General features: G+C 40.1%; 1 protein-coding gene across 5 annotated transcripts in view; it reads left to right on the top strand.

The window, feature by feature from the left end:
* Positions 1-22,314, top strand: part of MAP3K8 (mitogen-activated protein kinase kinase kinase 8) — a 36,166-nt gene extending 13,852 nt beyond the window's left edge. For all 5 annotated transcript variants that reach the window (XM_058182849.1, XM_058182848.1, XM_058182846.1 and 2 more), the window contains 6 exons: positions 1,723-1,887; positions 3,235-3,496; positions 13,660-13,766; positions 14,411-14,563; positions 19,189-19,435; positions 21,223-22,314. In XM_058182849.1, the coding sequence (XP_058038832.1) occupies positions 1,723-1,887; positions 3,235-3,496; positions 13,660-13,766; positions 14,411-14,563; positions 19,189-19,435; positions 21,223-21,353 (1,065 nt within the window). In that variant the 3' untranslated portion in view covers positions 21,354-22,314. The remainder of the gene's footprint in view (positions 1-1,722; positions 1,888-3,234; positions 3,497-13,659; positions 13,767-14,410; positions 14,564-19,188; positions 19,436-21,222) is intronic.
* Positions 22,315-25,059: the final 2,745 nt, after the last annotated feature.

The raw sequence follows: 25,059 nt of genomic DNA, 5'->3' as shown, positions 1-25,059 counted from the left end.
GTAGAGGCAGTTGAAATCCCACTATTTTAGAACAGATGAAGCTAGGCTTAAATATAGTAATCTACTTGCTATACTTGAACTCACCCCAGGTATTTCAATAGTTTTCCCCTGATTAATTTTCCTTTGGAGAATTTTACATTGTTAAAGAAAAATCCTTGTACTTTCAAAGAACATTCATTCTCTGCAGTATACGAATAATTAGATTTCAAATTTCTTCTGCATCACCTATTCTGAGGGGGAAAAAAATAGTTTTATACACTTCTCTGCCAACCTCCTAATACAACCTTTGAAGATAGAATACCTTGTATTTGCTCTCAGAGCCAAACTCACAATTCTATAGAGGAAAAGGTTAGGAGATAGCCAGAATTACCCAATAAACTACTAAAAGGACTCCTTATGTAAGCCTGCTGATTAGGCTGTCAATCAAGCTGTTGATACCAGACAATTAAGTGCAACTTATGCTTTATGCAAGGCTAATCACCACTTGGAATCATAAATATTTCCAAGATGAATTGAGTAGCTCACATGCTGTTCCCATTTTAATGTTCTATATAAAGACTACTATGATCATGGAACTGCTATGTTCTGAAAAGTAGAACATCAGCAAAGTTCTGTTACAAGAAACAGCTGTAGCTTAGAGCTGCTGTCATCTTACAGGTATTGCTTGTGAAGACCTATGTTCTGTCCTAGATACAGGTAAAAATGCTTTGAAATGAAACTTCAGATCTGGTAATTCCAGGCACATATCCATGTATTTTTCCTGGCAGTGTTTTATAAGTAATTCTCATTGGATCATTTTGGTATTCCTTTATCTCCTCCTCTACAATATGTGTCTATCAGCCATAGGTTTCCCAATGGTCTCTTAACTAGACACACTCCAGAGCTGATCTTGCTTAGCTTCTGAAATCAACCAAGGTAAATTAACTGCTGTTACCTACTAAGACTCTGTAAAGGTATGTGACAAAGACCTTGGAAGACTGGGCAAAAAGTCACTGCCAAAGGTACAGTTAGATAAGACACAGCATAACCTGTAATTGGAAAATTGGCTGAGTGAGAGACATCCATAGTTTCTCAGATGCTAAAAGAGGTGGGAAAGGATTGTACTTTCAGACTTGCAAGATTCTGTCCATGTAGCTTTATAACAAAGTAGAATTAGCTCATCAGGTCACAGTTCCTATCTGGTTTGCCCCAGGGGCTGGTTTCAAAATCTGTTGCTACCAGTTTGCTTGTGGATGCATGTAAACTTGTGTGCGTGCGCAATGCTTCTGTGCATGCGCAGAAGCTTCTGTACATGTGCAGAAGCATCCGGGTGGGTGGGCGGAGCCTCCCACCACCATCACTACTGGTTCACCTGATCCGGGGTGAACTGGTAACCCACCACTGGTTTGTCCTCTGAGGACAATATCCTGCATGTCTGAATCCAGTTGCAGGCTATGCTGCCACTCAGATATCCATTCTTTAGCAGCATCTGTTTGCCCAGCCTCTCAGGTTTTTCCCACATACCAGTTTACAGACTCAGGCCCCAGTAATTTGCAACAGAAAGATCTTGGAGAAAATGTAAGACCTCAGGAAAGGCATTGCAAGATAAAGGTAGATGGTTGGTGCATATAGATTAATTCAGGTGTGTGTATTCCAGTAAGCATATTCGTATTTCAGAATAAAAAAGCTGTGAAGGAGTATTGTGTTTTGACTTTTTCATTTATCTGAAATATCTTTAAATAGATCAAACCCAAAAATGGGCGCTACAAGATTGACTCGGATGTGCTTCTATTTCCTTGGAAGCTAACCTACCGAAATATTGGGACTGACTTCATTCCACGGGGAGCTTTTGGGAAAGTATACTTGGCACAAGACACAGAAACCAAAAAGCGGATGGCTTGCAAGCTGGTAAGATTTCTTAATTATCTTTGGCAATGCCTGTGAGATGTTAGTCTTCTCTATAATGCTGAAATAAACGAGACCTATTTGTCCCTTTATGATAGACACCAGCATTTTGTAAATGTACTTACTATAATGTGCATATGGTAGACTCAAGTTTTGAAACTCGGTCTAAGTAGGACATACCCAGTTCTCTTCTTCTTTGGAAGAGATTCATATATGCTTCATCAACAAATGCTGAAGTGTCACATATGTGAGATGGGTGGCTGTATACGTTTAATAAATAAACGTAATTATGGTTAACAACCATCTGGAGGTGGATAACTATGCTGAAACTAATTAAGTCTGGTCAGGATAAGATAGAACATCACTTGAATAGTCTTGGTTTGCCAATGAGAGATCCACGGAGAAAAGATAGAATACCACTAGAAGAATGAGTCAACCAAAGTTTAATGCCCTTTAGATTGGGATGGGACATTCTATCATAAAAAAAGGATAGGAAGCTTCTGCCTATGTTTATACTATTATGCTATTTATACTGATGTTGGCATGCATATGATTTTATTTTTATTTGCATTTATATCCCGCCCTTCTCCAAAGACTCAGGGCGGCTTACACTATGTTAGGAATAGTCTTCATTCTATTTGTATATTTATATACAAAGTCAACTTATTGCCCACAACAATCTGGGTCCTCATTTTACCTACCTTATAAAGGATGGAAGGCTGAGTCAACCTTGGGCCTAGTGGGACTAGAACCTGCAGTAATTGGAGGCAGCTGCTGTTAATAACAGACTGCATTAGCAGCCTGAGCCACAGAGGGTTTTACATACCAGAGTTTTACAGTAGAAACATATGGAAGGTTTTTTTTTATTTCTAATACTTGAATTGCTGTATTAAAGCAGTAATTTCTATCAATAGTCCAAAATCCTGCTGTCATCTTCCTCTTCATAATAGATACTCAATCATTCTCTGACAAAGTTCTTAAGAAGATGAATAAAGATCAAAGAAAGCTGAGCTTTCTCTGTCCATTATTAAGAAAGAACAAAGGGAAATTCCTTATCCCCATTCTAGCTAAATGTGCTGAATTGGTTTGGGGTCAGTTTGCCACCCAAGCATGAAAAGAAGCCCTAGCTTTTTCTTGGGACTCCAGGGGGGAAAGTTGGGGTTGAATGGTTTTCTGGATCTACTTTCTTGTTTGTTTGTTTTTTCTTCCAATTTAATAATCTTAGATTATTATGTGAACACGGGGTAGTACTCCACAATATAGACCATCAAATTAAGCTTTGCAGCCATTCTAGCAGAACTATCTTTGCTTGGACAGTATAATTTAATCATCTTATGTTTGGCATCATAGGTTCCCGTGGAGCAGTTCAAGCCATCAGATGTTGAAATCCAAGCCTGCTTTCGCCATGAAAATATTGCTGAACTTTATGGAGCCATCTTATGGGATGAGACAATCCATCTCTTTATGGAGGCTGGAGAAGGAGGCTCTGTCTTAGAAAAGATAGAAAGTTGTGGGCCTTTGAGAGAATTTGAAGTCATCTGGCTGGCCAAACATATTCTCAAAGGACTTGAGTTTCTTCACTCAAAGGGAGTTATTCATCAGGATATCAAACGTAAGTTAACCTAGTCCTTGTATTGTGCAATACAAACTATATTCAGGATAACCCCAGCTTCTTTTAAGGTTATTTGGAGATTATTTACTTACTGAAAATCACTTGAATTTCTGCACCTTAGAGACAAGGTATATTCAACTTATCTTTTATTAATACGTTCATCTGCAGCGGGTAGATAATAAAGTTGAGAATGTTTTAAGGACAATATGTTGTGTGGAAATGGAATGAATTAAATGCTAAATGGGCTCCTTGCATTGCAATCCTAACTATGACTGCTCTGAAGCAAGTCCCATTAGATTCAGGAATCTTGTTCATATAAGCAAACATAGGAAAGTTGGGGTTACTGTAGCTCTTATTAGACTTAGTCAACAGTCAGAAGTTTGTAAGCCTATTGTTAGTTTGGAAGTCTGAAAGTTTCCACTGGTATATAGGATTGCTATTAACAAACCTTATGACTCCCCCTCCCCACCCATGCATTTATGTTGTAACCCCATGAAAAGAACAGAGTGATGCAATCAGGATTAAACCTAAATCTAAAAATTTTCCCTACCGGTTCTGTGGGCGTGGCTTAATTGGTGGGCGTGACTTGGTGGTCAGATGGATTGGTGGGTGTGGCCAATAACAATAAATAATAAAAATAAAAAACAAAGTATAAAAAAACAATAAGACGTACCAAAAACCAACTTTCACACTTTACACACACACAACACAACACAATTGACTCACACACAATGTAAAAGCAGCTGCATTTCACACTTCACATAGCCACAAAAAGCTCAAAAACTAACTTTCACCCTTTACACACACACAACACAACACAACACAACTGATTCACACACAGTGTAAAACAGCTGCATTTCACACTTCACACAGCCACAAAAAGCTCAAAAACCAACTTTCACACTTTACACACACACAACTAACACACACACACATACACACACACAATATGCCACATACATCTTTCTGAGATTTTGTGTGTTTGTGTAGTTAGAGTGAACACTACAGAAACACACCAAATCTCAGAAAGCTGCACAAATATTTTATTTTATTTTATTTTATTATTTTATTTTATTGTGGACTTCAAATCCCAGAGTTCCTCAGCCAGCAAAGCCAGCCAGTTGATTACCGAGGAAATAGATTAGCTGAACGATTGATTCTGTCTGGCTGAAAGTGAAACTGCTTTCGGGCTGTGGCCATGCGTTCATCAGTAATCAGGTAAGTGCCTTAGAATCTCTACTCTTACTTGTAGAAAACATCTTTTCTACAAGTAAGAGTACAAGTAAGGTTCTGCTGAGGCTTTTTTTTTACTTTTAAAGGCCTGTTTCGGCTGAAGCAAAATCGGCTTTTAAAAATAAAAAAAACAACCCTCTGCAGATGGTGCGGCTCAGCAGAGGCAGGGGGGCAGGGCCAGGAATTTTTGCTACCGGTCCTCCGAACCAGCAGCCGCCATCACTACCGGATCGCGCGATCTGGTCCGATCCAGGAGCATTTCACCCATGGATTAAACATTCTAAGAATGGAGACATATGTTTTAATTAGACAAATTCTGGAGTCATGCATACCATTAAAAAATGACTTGCCCAGCCATGATTTTATATTTACTTAACTATGATTTTTTACACCTGACAAACAAACCTTGCAAACATGATTGGCTAGTTTTACGCGGAATACTAGGCCAAAATCAAATGAACCACACTATGGCATAGCATAAAGTGTGCAAGTGGAAGTTTTGTATTCACGAATGGCAGATTACAAAAGCAGGAACATTGAAGCTCAGTCCTTTCTCTCGCTCTCATCTGCAAGAATTACTTTCTTTGTCCTTTGGACCTCCTGGTTAAAGGTATAAATATCTAGCATTCCTGGAGGGCATTGAGTTGCTCTGGATCATTAGGTTTGGTCTCTGTTCAAAATTCAGTAATATTTGGCATGGGGTGGAAAGTGGCATTTGTCATTGATCTAAAGAACTTCATTTCCTGAAATTTATCCCAAAACTCCAAATGTACAATTCTGCTCTAGAGCAGGGGTGTCCGACCTTGGCAACTTTAAGCCTGGCGGACTTCAACTCCCAGAATGCTTTGCTGGCTGGGGCTTTCTGGAAGTTGAAGTCCGCCAGGCTTAAAGTTGTCAAGGTCGGACACCCCTGCTCTAGAATACAGATTTTCCTTGACTTTGCTACTTTAATAGAGTCTGGAATTAGGGTTGTAAGTCATTGTGGTCGTAAGCTGAGCCATCACATGTTCAGAACCTCTTTTTTTTGGTGACAGTTGTTAAGCAAATGCTTAATTTAATCATTAATTTAATTTAAATGCATTAAATTAATCTATTTTTTCCAATGGCTCTTGCTGGAAACTGGAAGTAAATAGTATAAAACCGGCAAAAAAGATTGCAGATTATGGTCACATGATGACCGGATGTGCAAATTGCCATGAATGCAGACTGGTTGCTGAGAGTCTAAAATGTGGTCATGTGATCATGGATTGGGTGTGCAGCCATATTAACTTTGAAAAGTCTGTCATTTGCACCTCTATAACTGTCTGGTTCGGTTCTGCAACCCAACAAGAAAGACACAGACTTCAGAGGGTAATTAGAACTGCAGAAAAAATAATTGCTACCAACCTGCCTTCCATTGAGGACCTGTATACTGCATGAATCAAGAAGAGGGCCGTGAAAATATTTGCAGATCCCTCGCATCCTGGACATAAACTGTTTCAACTCCTACCCTCAAAACGACGCTATAGAGCACTGCACACCAGAACAACTAGACACAAGAACAGTTTTTTCCCGAAGGCCATCACTCTGCTAAACAAATAATTCCCTCAACACTGTCAGACTATTTACTGAATCTGCACTACTATTAATCGTTTCATAGTTCCCATCACCAATCTCTTTCCACTTATGACTGTATGACTATAACTTGTTGCTGGCAATCCTTATGATTTATATTGATATATTGATCATCAATTGTGTTGTAAAGTTGTACCTTGATGAACGTATCTTTTCTTTTATGTACACTGAGAGCATATGCACCAAGACAAATTCCTTGTGTATCCAATCACACTTGGCCAATAAAAAAAAAATATTCTATTCTAAAATAGGTAATTAAGTGATCGGTCTTTATTTTTTTATTATAAATAGAGCAACATATTCAATATCCATATAGGCAGTATGTTGACTGGTTACAATTCCTTTAAACAGTACTTCACATCTTGATAGTGATGATATTCTCTAGCAATAATCTCATGGTAACAGTGCTTTTCTTTCATAATAATACATATTAATTATTAATACTAATTAGAATTAATAATAGCTTACAATAATCAACCGTAATGATAAAATTAATCTTTCTCTTATAGTTTTAAAAGTTCTAACTTCTGTTTCTCTTATTTAACCATTGATGAACAAGACCCATATCTCAAAATATTCAGTGTCTTCCTTTTCTTTAATTTCAAGAGTTAGTGTACCCATTTCTGCACATTCTAAGATTTTTTTTTTATTATCTTCTCTTCTGTAGGGATCTCCTCACCCTTCCAATGTTATGCAAACACAATTCTGGCCGCTGTTAACACATGTACTATTAAATACACATTCCTTTTACTATATTTTTCAGGTATAATTCCCAACAGAAATATTTCCGGTTTTAGATCTATATATTCCTTTATCATTTTTTCTATCCAGGTATGTACTTTTGTCCAATATTTTTTTGCTTTTGGTTCGTCCACCACAAGTGGTAGTACGAACCTGGGATGTGGTTGCTCTTCCAACACTTGGACATATCTTTAAACATCCCGGCTAATTTTCCTGGAAGGAAGTGCTATCTATAAAACATTTTATATAAATTTTCTTTATATGCTGTAGACATTGTTAATTTATATTTCTATCCCACAATTTTTACCATTTATCCAATTCTATAGAGTTTTTGGGCGACACTATCATGGTTTCCTTTACTTGCTCTTCTTCCATTCTAATACTCAATAAATTATACAATTTTTTAATTAGCTTCTCCTCCGGTCCTATTAAAATTTATCCAGTTTTGCTGGTTCTTTATAAAAACCATATATTATAGCGTCTTTTTGATATCTAGATTGTATTTGTACATACGGCCATCACGTTAAGTCTCTCCCTTGTCTATTCAACTCCTGTTTGTTTTTCAGTTCCCCCTTCTCATTCAAAATGTCTTTATATTTTACGATTTTTCCCATATCCATCACATTTGGGTATGTCAATGCCTCCATTGTGGAAAAGTGATCGGTCTTAAATTGAGAGTTATCTATACTTAAAAGGGCATTTCCAGGCCCGGGAAAATAAAAAGTTCTATGAGGAAAATGTCTTGCTTTTTCTGCCTCCCCCTCCCTTCGGAGGCTCTTCTGTCTTTAAAGCTAAGCTGACATTTGAAAATCCAGTGGATGATGTTTAGTTTGGCATGGAAATGCATCAGGAGATGTTCCAACGAAAAAAATGTGGTAGAAATCCTAGCAATTGAAAGCATTTCACATCTAGCACTTATGAAGTGCTTTAGAGCAAGAAAAAGCCAATTCATATTTCTGTAGACCTCCACAACTTTATTTTCCTTTTATAGTCAAAGATGAACACTCCAGAAAAAACTTCCTTTTCTTTTGTGTGCCCTCCCCAGCGATCTGCAAGACAGCATTGTACTGTAGTTTTCTTAGATCTGCACAACTCCACTTGACTGCCCAGCCAGAATTAAGATGAACACTTAGTTTTGCATAGCTCCTCTCCCTTTTCCCTTCTGAAGAAAGCATGGTAAACCCTGGAATAGCGGTTGTTGCCCATGTAAATGTAGCATTATCCCCAAAAGGGCCACTGGAGTCCGGATCCCTCTGTCCCTTTTCCAAGACAATTAGGTCCTCCCCGCTCTCAGTTGCTGGCCTGATGTCTCAAGGTCTCTTGCTCTGTTGCCTTCAGCCCTTTCTGGTTGCTCACCCAGGCAGTTCCACTCGCCTGGCTCAGTTCACCTCTGTCGTCCTCCGGTCCATCTGGCGCTCTCTCTTATCACTGACTTCAGAAGTGGTATTCAGCAGGTTCTGACTGATTCTGGAGAACTGGTAGCAGAAATTTTGAGTAGTTTAGACAAGCGGTAAATGCAACCTCTGACTGGCCATGCCCCATCTATTCTCTGCCTCCCGAGTCCCAGCTGATTGGGAGGAAATGGGTATTTTGCAATAACCTTCCCCTGGAGTGGGGAGGGAAGGAAGATTTTACAGTATCTTTCCCCTGCCACGCCTACCAAGCTACGCCCATCAAGCCATGGCCATAGAACCAGTAGTAAATTGTTTCGAATCCCACCACTAACTGACTTGCCCATTCACCTGGATCAACTTGCCTTCCTTGTCTTCTGGTGCATCTGGCTCACCCACTCATCTGCATAAGCTTCCTTCTGCTGTTTGTTATGTCTGGCACCCTTTTTGGTCCCTGGCTCACCCACTCGCCTAGATCAGTTCTCCTCCTGGTGTGTCTGGTGCCTCTGTTGGTCACTGGTTTGGCAATTTTCCGGGCAGCTTCTGTCTCTCTCTCTCTCTCTCTCTCTCTCTCTTCTCCTGTGCAGGCCAGCCAAGCAGGGACCATTAGTGGGGTGGTGGCAGGGTGGGCCAGTAAGCCCCTCTTCCCATATTTCTCTTCTTCCTATGTTAACATTGCCTCCGTTTGCGTCCGTTTCTCTCCTGCCATTTCTCTGCTTGTCTCTCTTTCTCTGTCTGTCTACTTTTCTTTTCTACCTTTTTTTTACTTTGCTCCCTCTTTGTGCCACACACCTCTTCCTTTTATCCCTCTTTGTGCCACACACCTCTCAGCCATTCCTTCCCCCCACCCTAATTTCTGGCAGGCCATCTGCCCAGTAATTATTCGCTGGATGAGCATCACCCCCTGCAATTATCCTGAGTCCTGTCAAACTGTGCTGTGGTCCCAGGACATCTCTAGCTGGCCAATCACCCAGGTGTCCATGGTGATCTGGGCTGCCAATTAGCTGAGCCCTCCTGCCCCTCTCTTGCTCCCAAATGGACCCAACTGAGATCCCTGTAGAAGTGGGATCAGGGCAAACAGACTCTGGGACACCCCCAGCCAAGCCACCTAGCTGATTCGGCACTGCGCCCCGCAGTTGGCCCTCCCTGCACATACTCCCTGCTACACAAAGAAAGGAAGAAAATTCCTAAGCAACTGAGCTGCTTCTGACACAGCTTCCTTTGGGACTCTACTCTGCTTATCTTTTTACTTTGTTCAACATGAGTTAGGAAAGAATGGGGCATAAGAGAAAGACACAGGAAGGAACTGTCAGGCCTGCCCCTTGTTGTAACTCTACAAATGACAAAAGTTTTTTTATTTCCAGGCTGATGACAAGCAAAATAGGGCAGTAAAACTGAAGGAACTGACCGAATGGCTTGATTATCACACTCTACCATCCGAAACTAGGACAGTGGCATGTAGCAGTGACTTTTATAGATGCATTTATTGAAGAGGCAGGATAAAGTTTGGCAATGTGGGTAGAAAATTGCACAACAATAGAGTTTTCTACCAAATGAAGGCTGAGTAAATAGCACTTGAATTCAGCCATGAGGAAAGATCTTTGGAAGTTCTAATATTCACCATCCTTCTGAGCAGAGTTCCTGCTCCTTATTTTTATTTATTTATTTATTTATTATTCGTATTTGTATACCGCCCTATCTCCCGAAGGACTCAGGGCGGTTCACAGGCAGATAAAAACATTTATATACAAATTAAAAATAACCATTTAAAAAACTTATTCTAAAGCCCGATTCTTAAAAAATGATATAAATATTAAAACTAATTAAAACCCCTATAAATTTAAAATCTAGTCCAGTCCTGCACAGATGAATAAGTGTGTCTTAAGCTCGCGACGGAAGGTTCGGAGGTCTTGAAGTTGACGGAGTCCTGGGGGGAGTTCGTTCCAGAGGGTGGGAGCCTCCACAGAGAAGGCCCTTCCCCGGGGTGTCGCCAGATGACATTGCCTAGCTGACGGCACCCTGAGGAGTCCCTCTCTGTGAGAGCGCATGGGTCGGTGAGAGGTATTCGGTAGCAGTAGGCGGTCCCGTAAGTAACCCGGCCCTATGCCATGGAGCGCTTTAAAGGTGGTTACCAAAACCTTGAAGCGCACCCGGAAGGCCACAGGTAGCCGCATTCTGAACTAACTGCAGTCTCCGGATGCCCTTCAAGGGGAGCCCCATGTAGAGAGCATTGCAGTAATCCAGGCGAGACGTCACGAGGGCGTGAGTGACCGTGCATAGGGCATCCCGGTCTAGAAAGGGGCGCAACTGGCGCACCAGGCGAACCTGGTAGAAAGCTCTCCTGGAGACGGCCGTCAAATGATCTTTAAAAGACAGCCGTTCATCCAGGAGGACGCCCAAGTTGCGCACCCTCTCCATCGGGGCCAATGACTCGCCCCCAACAGTCAGCCGTGGACTCAGCTGACTGTACCGGGATGCCGGCATCCACAGCCACTCTGTCTTGGAGGGATTGAGCCTGAGCTTGTTTCTCCCCATCCAGACCCGTACGGCCTCCAAACACCGGGACAGCACTTCGATAGCTTCGTTGGGGTGGCCCGGTGTGGAAAAGTACAGCTGGGTGTCATCAGCGTACAGCTGGTACCTCACACAGAAGCCACTGATGAGCTCACCCAGCGGCTTCATATAGATGTTGAACAGAAGGGGCGAGAGGATCGACCCCTGCGGCACCCCACAAGTGAGGCGCCTCGGAGTCGATCTCTGCCCCCCTGTCAACACCGTCTGCGACCGATCGGAGAGATAGGAGGAGAACCACCGATAAACGGTGCCTCCCACTCCCAATCCCTCCAACCGGCGCAGCAGGATACCATGGTCGATGGTATCAAAAGCCGCTGAGAGGTCTAATAGGACCAGGGCAGAGGAACAGCCCCTATCCCTGGCCCTCCAGAGATTTTAAATCTACTTCATTCCAAAAGCATATTTTAGGCCAGCCAGTTTTCCCCAATTTAGTACCTTCTAGATTTGTCAGTCTAATTTTAGTCCTAAATACATGGCTGGAGGAGTGTGATAGCAGTGAAATGCTGCTATTCAGCAAGCAGGAATCAGAGGTCTGAGCTGCAGACTACACAAAATATGTCATGCACTTTTGTTTATGTTATCTCATAATATTTCATAGTCTTGCAGTAAGGCCGGACTTATTTTTGTACAACGAGGGGATTGCTAAATACCTATTTTGGTATTGGAAGCAGAGAGACCAACTACGATGAGGAAGATACAAGATTTTGATCACTGAATAATTTATTCTCCTTTTTGACTAAGAAAGCTCTGCTAAAATAAGTGAGAGTTAAGCTTGATTTAACTTATCCAAAATGATATAGGCATTGCCACATATATACACAGCAAAGGGGTTGAGAGGAAGAGTAGTTGCAAATGTTTGCAGACAGGCCAGCATGCAGACCTCCTAAATCTCAGTTATATATTGTATGGAGATGTGTGTCCTACATGGGTGATTGGTTGATTCAACCATGGATCAACAAATACCTTATGCCACCAGACTTGAACTTCTGGGCTTAGAAAACTTAGAACTATGCCGCCTTTGGTATGATCTAAGCATAAAATTATCTGCTACATTGTCCTACCTGTCAATGACTACTTCAGCTTCAACCACAACAATACCCGAGCACACAATAGATACAAACTTAAAGTGAACCGCTCCAATCTCGATCGCAGAAAATATGACTTCAGTAACAGAGTTGTTAATGCCTGGAATGCACTACCAGACTCTGTGGTTTCTTCCCCAAACCCCCATAACTTTAACCTTAGACTGGTTACTGTTGACCTCGCCTCATTCCTAAGAGATCTGTAAGGGGTGTGCATAAGCGCACCAGCATGTCTATCGTCCCTGTTCTAATGTTTCCTCTATTTGTATCTATTTTATGTATCCAATCTATGTTTATCCTTATTACCTAATACATTCTTGACAAATAAAAAAATGGTTGATCCTTTGTTGTTTGAGTGTTCACCAGCCAGAATGTTAACATTCACAGAAATGTAAATGCAACAACTATTCAACTTTCTAAATTACAGAGGCATATGTTACCTAACATGAAGGTGTTGGAGAAATCCAATAGCAATAGTACCTAGACTTATATACTGCTTCACAGTGCTTTACAGCTCTCTCTAAGTGGTTTGCAGAGTCAGTATACCAACAATCTGATGCAGCCTTTAGTCTTCTGCCTGCCACTTTCATGTTTAAATTGATCTCCTCAAGGTTTAGTTGAAGAGAGAATGGAGGTGGAAGTTATCATATTTCTCTTTCTCCCTTTTTCTCATCAACATATAAAGTTTTCCCATCATTGTTGTTGAAACTTAGATAATTTCAAAGACATCTGAGGAGTCATGGTTTTATCCATGTGAAATGCTATGATTATCTAAAAAAAAAAAATAGACATTTCAGATCTCAGAATTTGCTTTAGGACCACAATCTTCACAAACTCTGGAATTGAGTGTGGATTGTGTCTATCAGTGGCTCAAGTCGCTGCTGGAGGTCCTCCAAAGTGGGTTTGTGAAGAGTGTCTCATACCTTGGGTCTGGAAGCCCAGGAAGTTTTCTTAACTTGAAATTGTTCTTAACTTGGAATTGTCCCTTTGAGAACCATAATTAGGTTCTCAAAGGGACAATTATATATTTTTTTATTTTATTTATTTATTTTATCATACAGTATATATAAGCATAAGCATGAAATAACTATACAATATATAAGCATATATATAAGCATAAGCATGTGATAACTATATTAATTGGATATAATGAAAGGTAACAATAGGACAGGAACGGTAAATCAAGGTCAGAAGCCCAAATCTACAGAGATATCTATGCTATCTTTTCTGTCCCTTCTGATGCATCTTGAGACCCAAATATGGACATGCAGCTCAACATCTGAGTCAAATAATCCATCTATAGATTTGTTCAAGTGCAGGAAGTGGGACAAAGCAGCTGTAATGGCTTTTCCCTATCCAATTAGAATCACTGGTAGAATATGTCCCAAGTGTATTTTTGCTTGGTGTGTGCCTGTTTAATAATTGCTTTTCTTTTAATTCCTGCCTGTAAGATATTTTCTGTATTAAACTAAATATGAAAATTTGTTCCCTCCCTAGCTTAATCCTGATTTTTTTCTTTAATTTCTAGCAAGCAACATTGTTTTCATGTCAACCAAAGCTGTTTTAGTGGATTTTGGACTTAGTGTTCAAATGACAGAAGATGTTTATTATCCCAAAGAACTTCGAGGAACAGAGGTAATGATTCTCTATGAGAAGATAGCCTCATATGTATCATAGTAATTAAGAATGTCTGCCATGGACTTACCCTTCTCCTCTGTCCCCTTCTCCAATTTAGTAAAACAACCAGCATGGTTGGTATGGTTACCAACCAGGTATGGTTTAACCAGGTATGGTTAAACAGCTTTGACATGTCATTTAGAACTTATCAAGATTAATATTGGCTAAACATTCCTATGAATAGAATTGTACTAGAATCCTTTCGTCTAAAGGTAAGGGGAAACAGGGGAAGCACTGCTGAAGAGTGTTTCAGATCTGGACAAGTTCAAACGGAAGCAAGCCTCCCTACAAATGTAGTCATTATTATCAATACAAATCTTTGATAAATCTTAAATGGGATAGCTTATTATTTCTTGCTCTTTGTTAGATGTTCATTCATCACTGTATCAAAACGGGCAGCCAAAATTGGCACCCAATGAATTTTCCTGTTTCTTTGAGCAAAAGCTCAAATTTTGCATGGTTTTTAAGTGAGATCAGCGAAAAATGCAAAATAATAATAATAATTTTTTTTAAATCTTCTGTGCCAAACTGTTCGGCTTTAAAGAGGATTCCAGAGTAAAGTTGTCACAGAGGCTAATTTTTTGTTTGGATTTTATTTGCAGATTTATATGAGTCCAGAAGTGATTCTCTGCCGAGGCCACAGTACAAAAACTGACATCTACAGCCTAGGAGCAACCATCATCCACATGCAAACTGGCATTCCACCATGGGTCAGTCGGTATCCTCGTGCAGCCTATCCTTCCTATCTCTACATAGTAAGTTTATTTAATCAATTATTCAGTAGGCGTTCAACCTCTTTCTGTAGATTTTATAGTAGTGCAGTGATTAGAACAGTGCTTTTCAACTTTGACAAATTTAAGATGCATTGACTTCAACTCCCAGAATTCGCCAGCTGGGGAATTCTGGGAGTGAAGTCCACTCATCTTAAACTTAGCAAGGTTGAAAAATGCTGGGTAGATAATTGGGTAAAACCTCTTGGTTTTGTAAAGGTGATGAGGTTTTTAGAAATGGAACTGTGTTTGATTTGCTCTTGGTGTCATTCAGGATGTGTTTAGCAGCCGAACTGGAAGAAAATCATAGTAGGGTAGGACTCGTTGAAAATCCAGGGTATACGTGGGGAACAGACTTCTTTTTCCAGCATTACAGTTTCACATTCATTAATCCTAATCCTAATTCCAAACAAAAAAATCAGGCAAAATGAGTTGGCAACTACATTACTTGTTGTTTATTATAAACTTATTACCTATGCATGGGCTTAGATAATAAGATGTGATATATAACATGCAATAATCATCATATTATCAATATATTTAAGTATGCCAAATAGTAGCTTCAGCTAATCTAAATCATATGCCAATCATTGAATACAGTGTTTATAATATAAAACAAGTGATAGGTTTATTTATTTATTTTATTTATTTTTGTCAATCATATATAATATAACAGGTAAAAGTATAAACATAATTTGGATGTATGAAAAGAGTAAGTAAAATGGACTATTAGGACAGGGATGGTAGGCACACAGGTGCACTTATGCATGCCCCTTACAGACCTCTTAGGAATGGAGGTGATGCCACGGTCTTGAGTAAAGGTGATCCTCAACTTTTGACTGGTTTTTTAGTAACAGTTTAGTTAAAATAGACCTGACTAGGGCTACTCATCACTTATAGTCACATGATCATTTTTTCAGTGCTCAGCGATCAGCCTGCATTTATGACCATTTAAAGCATTCTGTGGTTCTGTGCAATGGTGGGATTCAAGTAATTTAACAAATGGTTCTCTGCCCTAATGATTTCTTCCAACAGTTTGCCAAACTGCTCAGAAAGTTAACAACTGGTTCTCCTGAAGTTGTGCGAGCTGGCTGAATCCCACCATTCGTTCTGTGATTGTTTTGCTAGTTTCCAGCAAAAAACACCTATTTTGGGATGATGGATTTGCCTAATAAGCATCATATTCATGTTATAACCACTGCAAGAAATTCTGGGTTCAATCACAATCATAAGTCAAGATCTACTTATAACTCACATTCTCACCTCAGTCCACAACGACATGTTGGAGAAACCATGCTTTTGCTTCTATATGCCACATATGCACCCAGTCCTATAGTAGATGCTGGGTGCATATGTGGTGCACATATGATTAGCCATATTGGAAATTGTAAACAACAAAGTGAAGTTTTGAAGACCAGGTCAGGATACTTACATTTTCTGTGTTTTGCATTCCTGAGCCAAGGAGGTTGCCATCCTGAACCTGTTAAGTGGACAGACAGAAATTCAGTCTGAAACCTTCTGCATTTAATATAGGAGTTTCATTTCAGAGAAATGTAACATTGCAATTTGGGTCACATAATGAATCTGGCAAGGGCCAGAATAAAAACACAAGCTGCTACAAAAGGAAGGCATTAGTTAGTTTTCATCAACTACTTTGCCTAAGGCTTGGAATCCTAAGTACCCATCCTGTTTCTTTAAGCAAGGATTGTAATCAGTGCTTCTACATTCAGTGTATTCATACTTATCATCTTCTATTCCTATAGGTATCTAAAGAATGCTGCTCTTGGCAAGATGTGTTTGTATGCATGTGTGTGTGTGCATTTGGGTGTGGTGGAAAGGATTGTTGCTTTGGGATTCTGGAAATATGCAGGGAGTCAAATTGAAGGCTTCCAAAATTCCTTCCAAATGTGTGATTACCTGCTTGCCCAACCCAGAACAATTTTTATTTATTTTTATTTATATTTATTTATTTGTCACAACAGTATATATAAGCATAAGCATGAAATAACTATACGAATTGGATACAATCAAAGGGAACATTAGGACAGGAACAGTAAGCACACTGGTGCTCTTATTGGGGAATAATATTATAATAATATCTAATATCTAATTATATATATATATATATATGTAGGTAGGTCTTTGGTTATTCGGGTTTTCTCTCGCGTAAAATTGGAAGTGTCTTGGCAACGTTTCATCTTCAGGCTTCAGCTTTGTGCTTCTGGGAGCAATGTGTGATTGCAGCTGTTTCTTCCTTTTAACTGCTAGTGGGGTTTGAACTGATTGGGTGGGAGCTTGGCTGTGCTCTGATTGGATGGGGTTTTTGTGCTCTGATTGGCTGGGGTGTGTCCTGTTTGGGTGGGGGCTTGGTTGTGCTCAGATTAATCTGAGTTGCAGATTTGAGCTGGTGAGTTGCATTGCTGTTGTTTGGCCGTGTTTGTGGTCGTGCTACATCTTCATAGTGGGTGTCTGTCTGCTGTATGTATGGATTGGAGGGTTTGAAATGGCTAATGTTGCAGCTGCGGTCTGGCTTCTGGTCCTTGGTTGTGCTTCCTGATCAGTGTGGGTTTGGGTCTGCTTTCTGGGTGGATGTGTGGTAGTGACATCCTGTGTGGACCTCGTGAGTGTGGGTCTGGTGTCATTCCTCGTGTTAGGGACTCGTTTGTCAATAAGGGCGGATTTCCAAATGGAAACCCGCCCTTATTGACCCGCCCTTTTCCATTTGGAAACCCGCCCTTATTGACAAACGAGTCCCTAACACAAGGAATGACACCAAACCCACACTCACGAGGTCCACACAGGATGTCACCACCACACATCCACCCAGAAAGCAGACCCAAACCCACACTGATCAGGAAGCACAACCAAGGACCAGAAGCCAGACCGCAGCTGCAACATTAGCCATTTCAAACCCCTCCAATCCATACATACAGCAGACAGACACCCACTATGAAGATGTAGCACGACCACAAACACGAAGCCAAACAACAGCAATGCAACTCACCAGCTCAAATCCCCCTGCAACTCAGATTAATCTGAGCACAACCAAGCCCCCACCCAAACAGGACACACCCCCATCCAATCAGAGCACAACCCCCCCCCCATCCAATCAGAGCACAGCCAAGCTCCCACCCAATCAGTTCAAACCCCCACTAGCAGTTAAAAAGGAAGAAACAGCTGCAATCACACATTGCTCCCAGAAGCACGAAGCTGAAGCCTGAAGATGACGAATGAGACTTCGTCGAAATGTTGCCAAGACACTTCCAATTTTACGCGGGAGAAAACCCGAATAACCAAAGACCTACATACAAACACCCGCGAAAACCTCAGAAAACCTTCCCCTTATTGGGGAAGAGACTTCAGTGGTCAAGTAGCACAGGAAAAAGGATTGAGCAGATGCCTTTCAGTAGCACCAGTACAATTTAAATTTCTGAATGGAACCTTCCACAACCGGTTGATTGGAAACTCCCAAGTTTCCATTGTATTAGAGATAAGCATAGCTATTCTACTGTATGCAGTCCAGACAATTGAGATGGTTGTGCCATAATTATGTACCAAGCAGTACAGAGTTAATACTTTTATTCATGGAAAATTAAAGTCAGAGGGGAGGTTTTTGGTATTTGGGATGGAGAAAAATAGGCGTACTTTCTCCTGTGAGGTCTGAATACTGAAATATAGTGAAAACAAAACATTGTTGATATGCATCTATGAAGTAAGCTGATAGGCTGCTGTGCTACCTCTTAGGCCTTTTGCATTCCCCTTGTGTAAAACTTTATAAATCATCACAAGGTTGTGGATATGGGAACAATTTGGAGAACAAAGATGTTTTGTTGATCTGAGTGGGAGGGAGATAAAAACTGCAAGCTGAGAAATTTGCAAGCAAAAAATAAATTTTAAAAAGGCAGCTCTGAGTGATTCAGCTTATTTGTTTTTACAGAACCTAAACTTGACCAGCCGGTGATTCTGCTTACTTACTATAAAATTCATCAGTCCTGTTTTGAATTGGCCCAAAGCTCAATTGATTAAAACTAGGCAGCATTTTTCTGGATAATTTCTTCTTTATCAGATCAGAAATAGAATGTTAAAAATATATTCAATATTCCTAGATAGACTCCTTTTATACATATAAACCCCGCCTCACTTTGAAACCAATTTAAGTATTTCCAGATGCAAAGCTGGCAAGTTATGCCTTGGGAGGTTGTGTTTTGTTGCAGGAGTGACAACACCAGCCTAAGCCAAAAGAACTATGTTTCTCATTTATAGCATGCCCATCTCGTTCCCGTTTGCTCCCCAAATTAGATTGTTCAAATGCTGTGCATCTGTCTTTGCTTGCCTTGGATATTCTGAGTTAGGATTGTAGATCTTAGGTTGAATTTGAACCTGTTTTGGGGGCAAGTTTCAATGTGAAACTGGCTCTGCTTCCAGAATTCCTCTGGCTTTTTGTCTTGGGAGTAGAATGGCATTTTTCCAACCTGTGAATCAGGGAGAGGAAATTCCTAGAGTGGTAACTTTACAACATGCATATATTTGTGCAGCTCTGGGAAATTTTTCCCTGCCTCCTCTTAAGCATCAAGTTACAACCTTCCTTTTTTGAACATTTCTTTTGGTAGATCCATAAGCAAGCTCCACCACTTGAGGACATTGCTGAGGATTGCAGCGCTAATATGAGACAGTTATTGGAAGCAGCTCTTGAAAGGAATCCCAATCAGAGACTCTCAGCTACAGAATTGCTCAAACATGAAGCCTTGCACCCATCAAGGGAGGAACAGCCCCGATGTCAGAGTCTGGACTCAGCTCTTTTTGCACGAAAGAGGTTGCTGGAGAAGAACGAGCTGGAACTCTCTGAGAATATTTCAGGTATGGTCTGCTCTTATCTCCAGCTTCTTCCAGACAACTTTGGCAGTGGTGGGATTGAGGTAATTTAACAACCGGTTCTCTGGCCTAATGATTTCTTCCAACAACCAGTTTGCCAAACTGCTCAGAAAGTTAACAACCAGTTCTCCCGAAGTGGTGCGAACTGGCTGAATCCCACCACTGAACTTTGGTCTGCATGGCAAAGACCCACACACTTCCCAAGTCTCTTAATAAAAGTCTGAGGGCCAGCAAAACCAATATTTAAGGGCAAGGCAGAATCCTTCTCAAGTGAAAAGGCTTTAGATGAATGGTGTAATTCCTGCAAAATTAGTTCAGTAAGTTCACATTGGCATCTAGTAATCTTAACAAAAGGGCTAAGGTGGCTCAGGGGCTAAGATGCTGAGCTGGTTGATCGAAAAGTCAGCAGTTCAGCGGTTCAAATCCCTAGTGCTGCCATGTAACAGGGTGAGCTCTCCGTTACTTGTCCAAGCTTCTGCCAACCTAGCAGTTTGAAAACACATAAAAAATGCAAGTAGAAAAAATAGGGACCACCTTTGTTGGGAAGGTAATAGCGTTCTGTGCACCTTTGGCATTAAGTCATGCCTGCCACATGACCATGGAGAAATCTTCGGACAGCGCTGGCTCTTTGGCTTTGAAACAGAGATGAGCACCATCCCCTAGAGTCGGGAACGACTAGCACATATGTGCGAGGGGAACCTTTACATTTACGTTTTAATCTTAACAAGTATTTTGGAACTTCCAAAATTATGTAGTCTAAGTGGTTCTTGGGTTACTATCACTCATTCAGCAATCATTCCAACTTGCCACAGGACTGAATGATGGGAACTTACATAGGATCCACAGAGTTCTGGCCATTGCAATGTTCCTGCAGTCACGTGCTTGCAGTCCTAATACTTGGATTGTCATTATAACCTGAGGACTATTTATAATGTTCTGCAGAATCTGAAATATTAGATTATTTTCTTAAAAAGGCTTTAAGAGGGGAAATCACAATAGAAGACAAATTTGAGTACTGTTGGTTTGCTGTATCTGTCTTCTTCATTTTCCTAGAGCATCATTATTTTCATCAATAATTATATTCCCAGCCTTTTTAACAATGCAGTCAAATTTCATAGTTCACCAGGTTACTTTTCTCCTAGCTAATACCAGGCTGATATGGTTTTGATTTAATAGTGGTGGCCTTTATTCCTGATTTCCCTGTATTCATTTGTCGGACAATTCCTGTTCTAACAGAACTAAGGCAAATCTGCATTAGCTCACATAAAGCTCTATTTCATATTTGATATAAAACTTCATTAGCCATGTGCTCATCCCTAATTGTTTTACAAAATGAACTATTTCTCAAGCTCATTGTACATTTAGTTTTGCCAAGGAGGGATTTAATGAAGAACACTTTGAGCTTGCTAAAGGAACAAACATCTATTTAATTGATGGCAATATTTAGCTAAGAAGAATAAAACTGTTGATAATCTTATCTTCCCCTTTGAAGTTATCTTAATTGGAAGCCACTGTTATGTATACTGTTCCTCTACTTATTTATAGAGGAAGGAGGGGAATTCATAAACTGTAGAATCACAGAACTGTGGAATTGGAAGGGACTACAAAATTAGTCCAACCTTTTGCAATGTGAAGGAAAACCAATGAATACATCCTCAAACAGTAATTGACTCATCTCCAGAGATGAAGAATCCCCAGTCTGGCTAATTAATTGTTCTGAAACTACTTTTCTAGTGTATAATATATCTTTTCCTTTAATTTTTCCTTGTTAGATTCTTCAAATCTTGGGATTACGGAAGAATCGGATTTGCTGAGGAGACAACGCTCATTATATATAGACCTTGGAGCATTAGCTGGCTACTTTAATATTGTCCGTGGACCAACAACACTAGATTATGACTAGATTTGGGGAGCTTTCATATGGAACTGAACAGGACTAGTTATATGTTGAGGGGTGGGAACCGAGAAAGAGAGAGAAGCATGAACCTTTATTGGCTTTGCTTGGATTCCTTGAACTCTAATAATGTTTAATGAATGTACTGGATGAGCTCCATTGCTACTTTCAATCACAAACACACACACACCCTTGCTCTCGTAACTGTGATGTTTTAAATACAGTTACACTGAAAATTAGTCCTTTGCTCGGTTTCTATTTGCTTGGCTTACCTAAAAAACAGCAATCTGCCTTCTGTTACCTGTAGTTCAACCTCATTTTCCCATTGTCTTCTTACTAAGTGAATGAAGTAATATTGGAGCAAAAGAGTGTATTTATGCTCCCCCATTAGTTTTGTTTATGCTTTGTTTTGATTATCAAGTGAGATAAGCATCTCCTTTTTAAATAATATTTTGGAATTTCTTTCTTTCTTTTTGGTCATTCTTCCTAACTTAGTGCTGTTGCAATGACCTCCTTTCTTTCAGACTGAGAGTGTGGCAATTTTAAGAATTCTGTACATAAGCTAAGAATATTTTCAAGAAACATTACTGAATTCTGGGTCACCTATTTTCCTAATGAATATGTATATCTACTGGTTTTGAGGGAAGGAAACCCCTATTGTGACTTTAGTTATACCTCCTGTTTAAGTTTTTAAGTATCAAGCTGCTAGACAGGGTATTGTCAAAATGCTTGCTCCCCACGCTGGCTGCAAATATTTTCCAACACAATAGTTCTTTGACATGAATGGGAACTATGCCAGATCTTGAGATAAACTCTGTCATGTGAATGTAAATTGCACAAAGACTTAGCAACTGTAATCATAGGCTATTTGAATGTTAACACATTGTATAAATGATTCATGAAGGTGAGCTTAATTTAATAAGAACTATGTGTTAAAAATAGACATGTAGTTAGGTGTTATGGTTATTTTATGTTCCTATGGAAAGAATACCTCCTTTTGTTTTTGAAGATTCGAGTGCATTTAAAACAAGTGTTTTGAATGATAGTAAAACTGGTCCAAGAACAAAGTTTTGTACATCCTATGGGATGAATATATTAACTTTTATAAAACAGTTTAGTAGAGGCATACTATGTATGTTATAAATAGAGTGATTAACAACATCATGGTTTAGATGTTTTATTGGAATGTCTTTGTATGCAAAATATGTTTGTATTAATTTCTTGAAGTCCTAATTCCTGAATCAGTTATTATAAAAAATAAATAAATTTCTGTTAAACATATTTACTGTTTTGGATGAGTGATATGGAATGATTAGTTCGTTTTGTTCCATTTCTCTTGTTATTAAACAAAGTTGTCGGGAAGACAGATTTTCAGAGGTCAAGGATTGCTACTTAATTTCTGGGCTTTCTGGAAAATCACAGGGAAGCTTCTTGTGACAAGAAGGATGGGTTCTACATCTGTCCTTCTGTCTGTCTGTTTGTCTGTCTATCATCTCTCCCTCTCCCGCCCTCTCTCTCTCTCCCTCTCCCTTTCTCTCTCTCTCTTATCTAGCTCTATTACGGTATATCTCACTGCAATTATATGATTCTTGGAAGTTCAAAATAATAAAACACAGTAATCAAACAAAAATATAACAAATATATTAAAGCAATACATAGAATAATAACATTGTGTCCTCCCACAAAAGACTTTAAAAGCTCTGTTCTTCAGGAAGGCTAATACGTTGGACAGAAGTGGACCACTACAGAAAAAACCATGCTTTGGCTTTGAGCCACCTAATGAGAAAAAATGAGAACAGTCTTCTGTTTTCCCCACCACAATATTAGTTTAATTGATGGTCACGAGGGTGGGAGCCATTTTAATCCAGTTCTCCCCTCCAAGTTAGACCACAAGTTGATACTAAGTAAAGGCCTTTGTCTACAGCCTCCACTAGCAAGTCAAGGAGAACACAAACAAGTCTAGGATAACAGCCAACTCAGCACAACCAATTTACCATGGCCAACTCGCCACGGGATAATTCGGGACAAGAATTATTCTAACATCAAAGAAATGATAGAATAGAATCATTAAAGAAAATATACCAAAGGAGGGACAAAATGAAATGTGAATGACAAAAATTAAAATATTTTTAATTATTTTAAATAATTGAATTATTAAATTGTGACTTATTAAATTGTCCCACAGCAAGTTGCCCATGGCCAGTTGGCCATGGTGAATTGTTCCATTACACACACACACACACACACACAGAGAGAGAGCGAGAGCCGTCTGAAGTTAAGAAAGAAGGATACAAGATCAAAGACAATCTAGGAAGTCCAGATAAATTGGCAAGAGAATCACTCTACAAGACTCCACTCAAGTGAAGTTCAGATCAGAGTAACTGCCAGCCAAAGTGTCAGGCAAAATGGTCACAGTGGTCAGGTCAATAGAATAACCCTCGAGAAACCACCTCATCCTGATGAGACTGACTTGTCCCATCCCTTCTGGCAGAGGGGTTAAACTGCAGATTCTCAGCCTAGGAATTTTGACTGGCAGGATCCAGGAAAAGAGACTGAGGCAGGGGTGAAATTCAGCAGATTCTGACAGGTTTTGGAGAACCAGTAGCGGAAATTTTGAATAGTTCAGCAAATACCACCTCCGGCTGGCCCCACAGTGGGGGGGGGGGGAATGGGGATTTTGCAGTATCCTTCCCCTGGATTGGGGTAGGGAATGGAGATTTTACAGTATTCTTCCCCTGCCAGGTCCATCAGCCACACCACACCCACAAAGCCACGCCCAGAGAACTGGTAGTAAAAAAAATTGGATTGAGGTAAGATTGGTTGAGGTGAAATTGGTTCCCTTCCCCCAATGTTTTGAAAAAGCTCAAGATCTTGGCTTGGGGTTTCAGTGGGAGACCTTCATACTGGACGTGTTGATTAATGTGGTTAATTCCACCTCCCCACCTCCTGTGTGTCCAGATCCTTTCTTTGCCATCTTGCCCCCTTGATTTTATCTGTTAATGTCTTTATTTACTTTATTTTTATAATGGATGGTTTTAATGTTTTTCAATTTTTTTTTATGTTGTAAGCCACCCAATGTCAGATACGAGATGGGCAGCAAATAAATTTTATATCTAAACAAATAAACCCCTACTCAAAAGGGAACTGGCCACAATAAGGTGGAAGAAATACTGAAAGAGTTTTTACTACTGTTATCATTGTAGAGTAGGCCTGAATATGGACATGCACCAGGGATGAAATCTAGAAGGTTCTGACAGGTTCTGGAAACCAGTAGTGGAAATTTTGAGCAGTTCGGAGAACCAGTAGCGGAAATTTTGAGTAGTTCGGAGAACTGGCAAATACCACCTCTGGCTAGCCCCAGAGTGGGGTGGGAATGGAGATTTTGCAGTATCCTTCCCCTGCCACACCCACCAAGCCACACCCACAAGCCACGCCCACAGAATTGATAGTAAAAAAATTTGGATTTCACCACTGATGCACATATGCTATGTCAAATTCAGTCCTAGTCATTTTCAATCTGCATTGCAGGCATTGCTTCTATAGAAGCATGTCTATCTAGACCCATTCCAGTCCAGCTTCCGGTCCGGGTATAGCACGGAGACAGCTTTGGTCGCGTTGGTGGATGACCTCTGGAGGGCCAGGGATAGGGGTTGTTCCTCTGCCCTGGTCCTGTTAGATCTCTCATCGGCTTTTGATACCATCGACCATGGTATCC

The sequence above is a fragment of the Ahaetulla prasina genome, chromosome 4 (genome assembly GCF_028640845.1).
Source record: "Ahaetulla prasina isolate Xishuangbanna chromosome 4, ASM2864084v1, whole genome shotgun sequence".
Lineage (NCBI taxonomy): Eukaryota > Metazoa > Chordata > Lepidosauria > Squamata > Colubridae > Ahaetulla > Ahaetulla prasina.
This window is presented reverse-complemented; position numbering and strand designations above follow the sequence as displayed.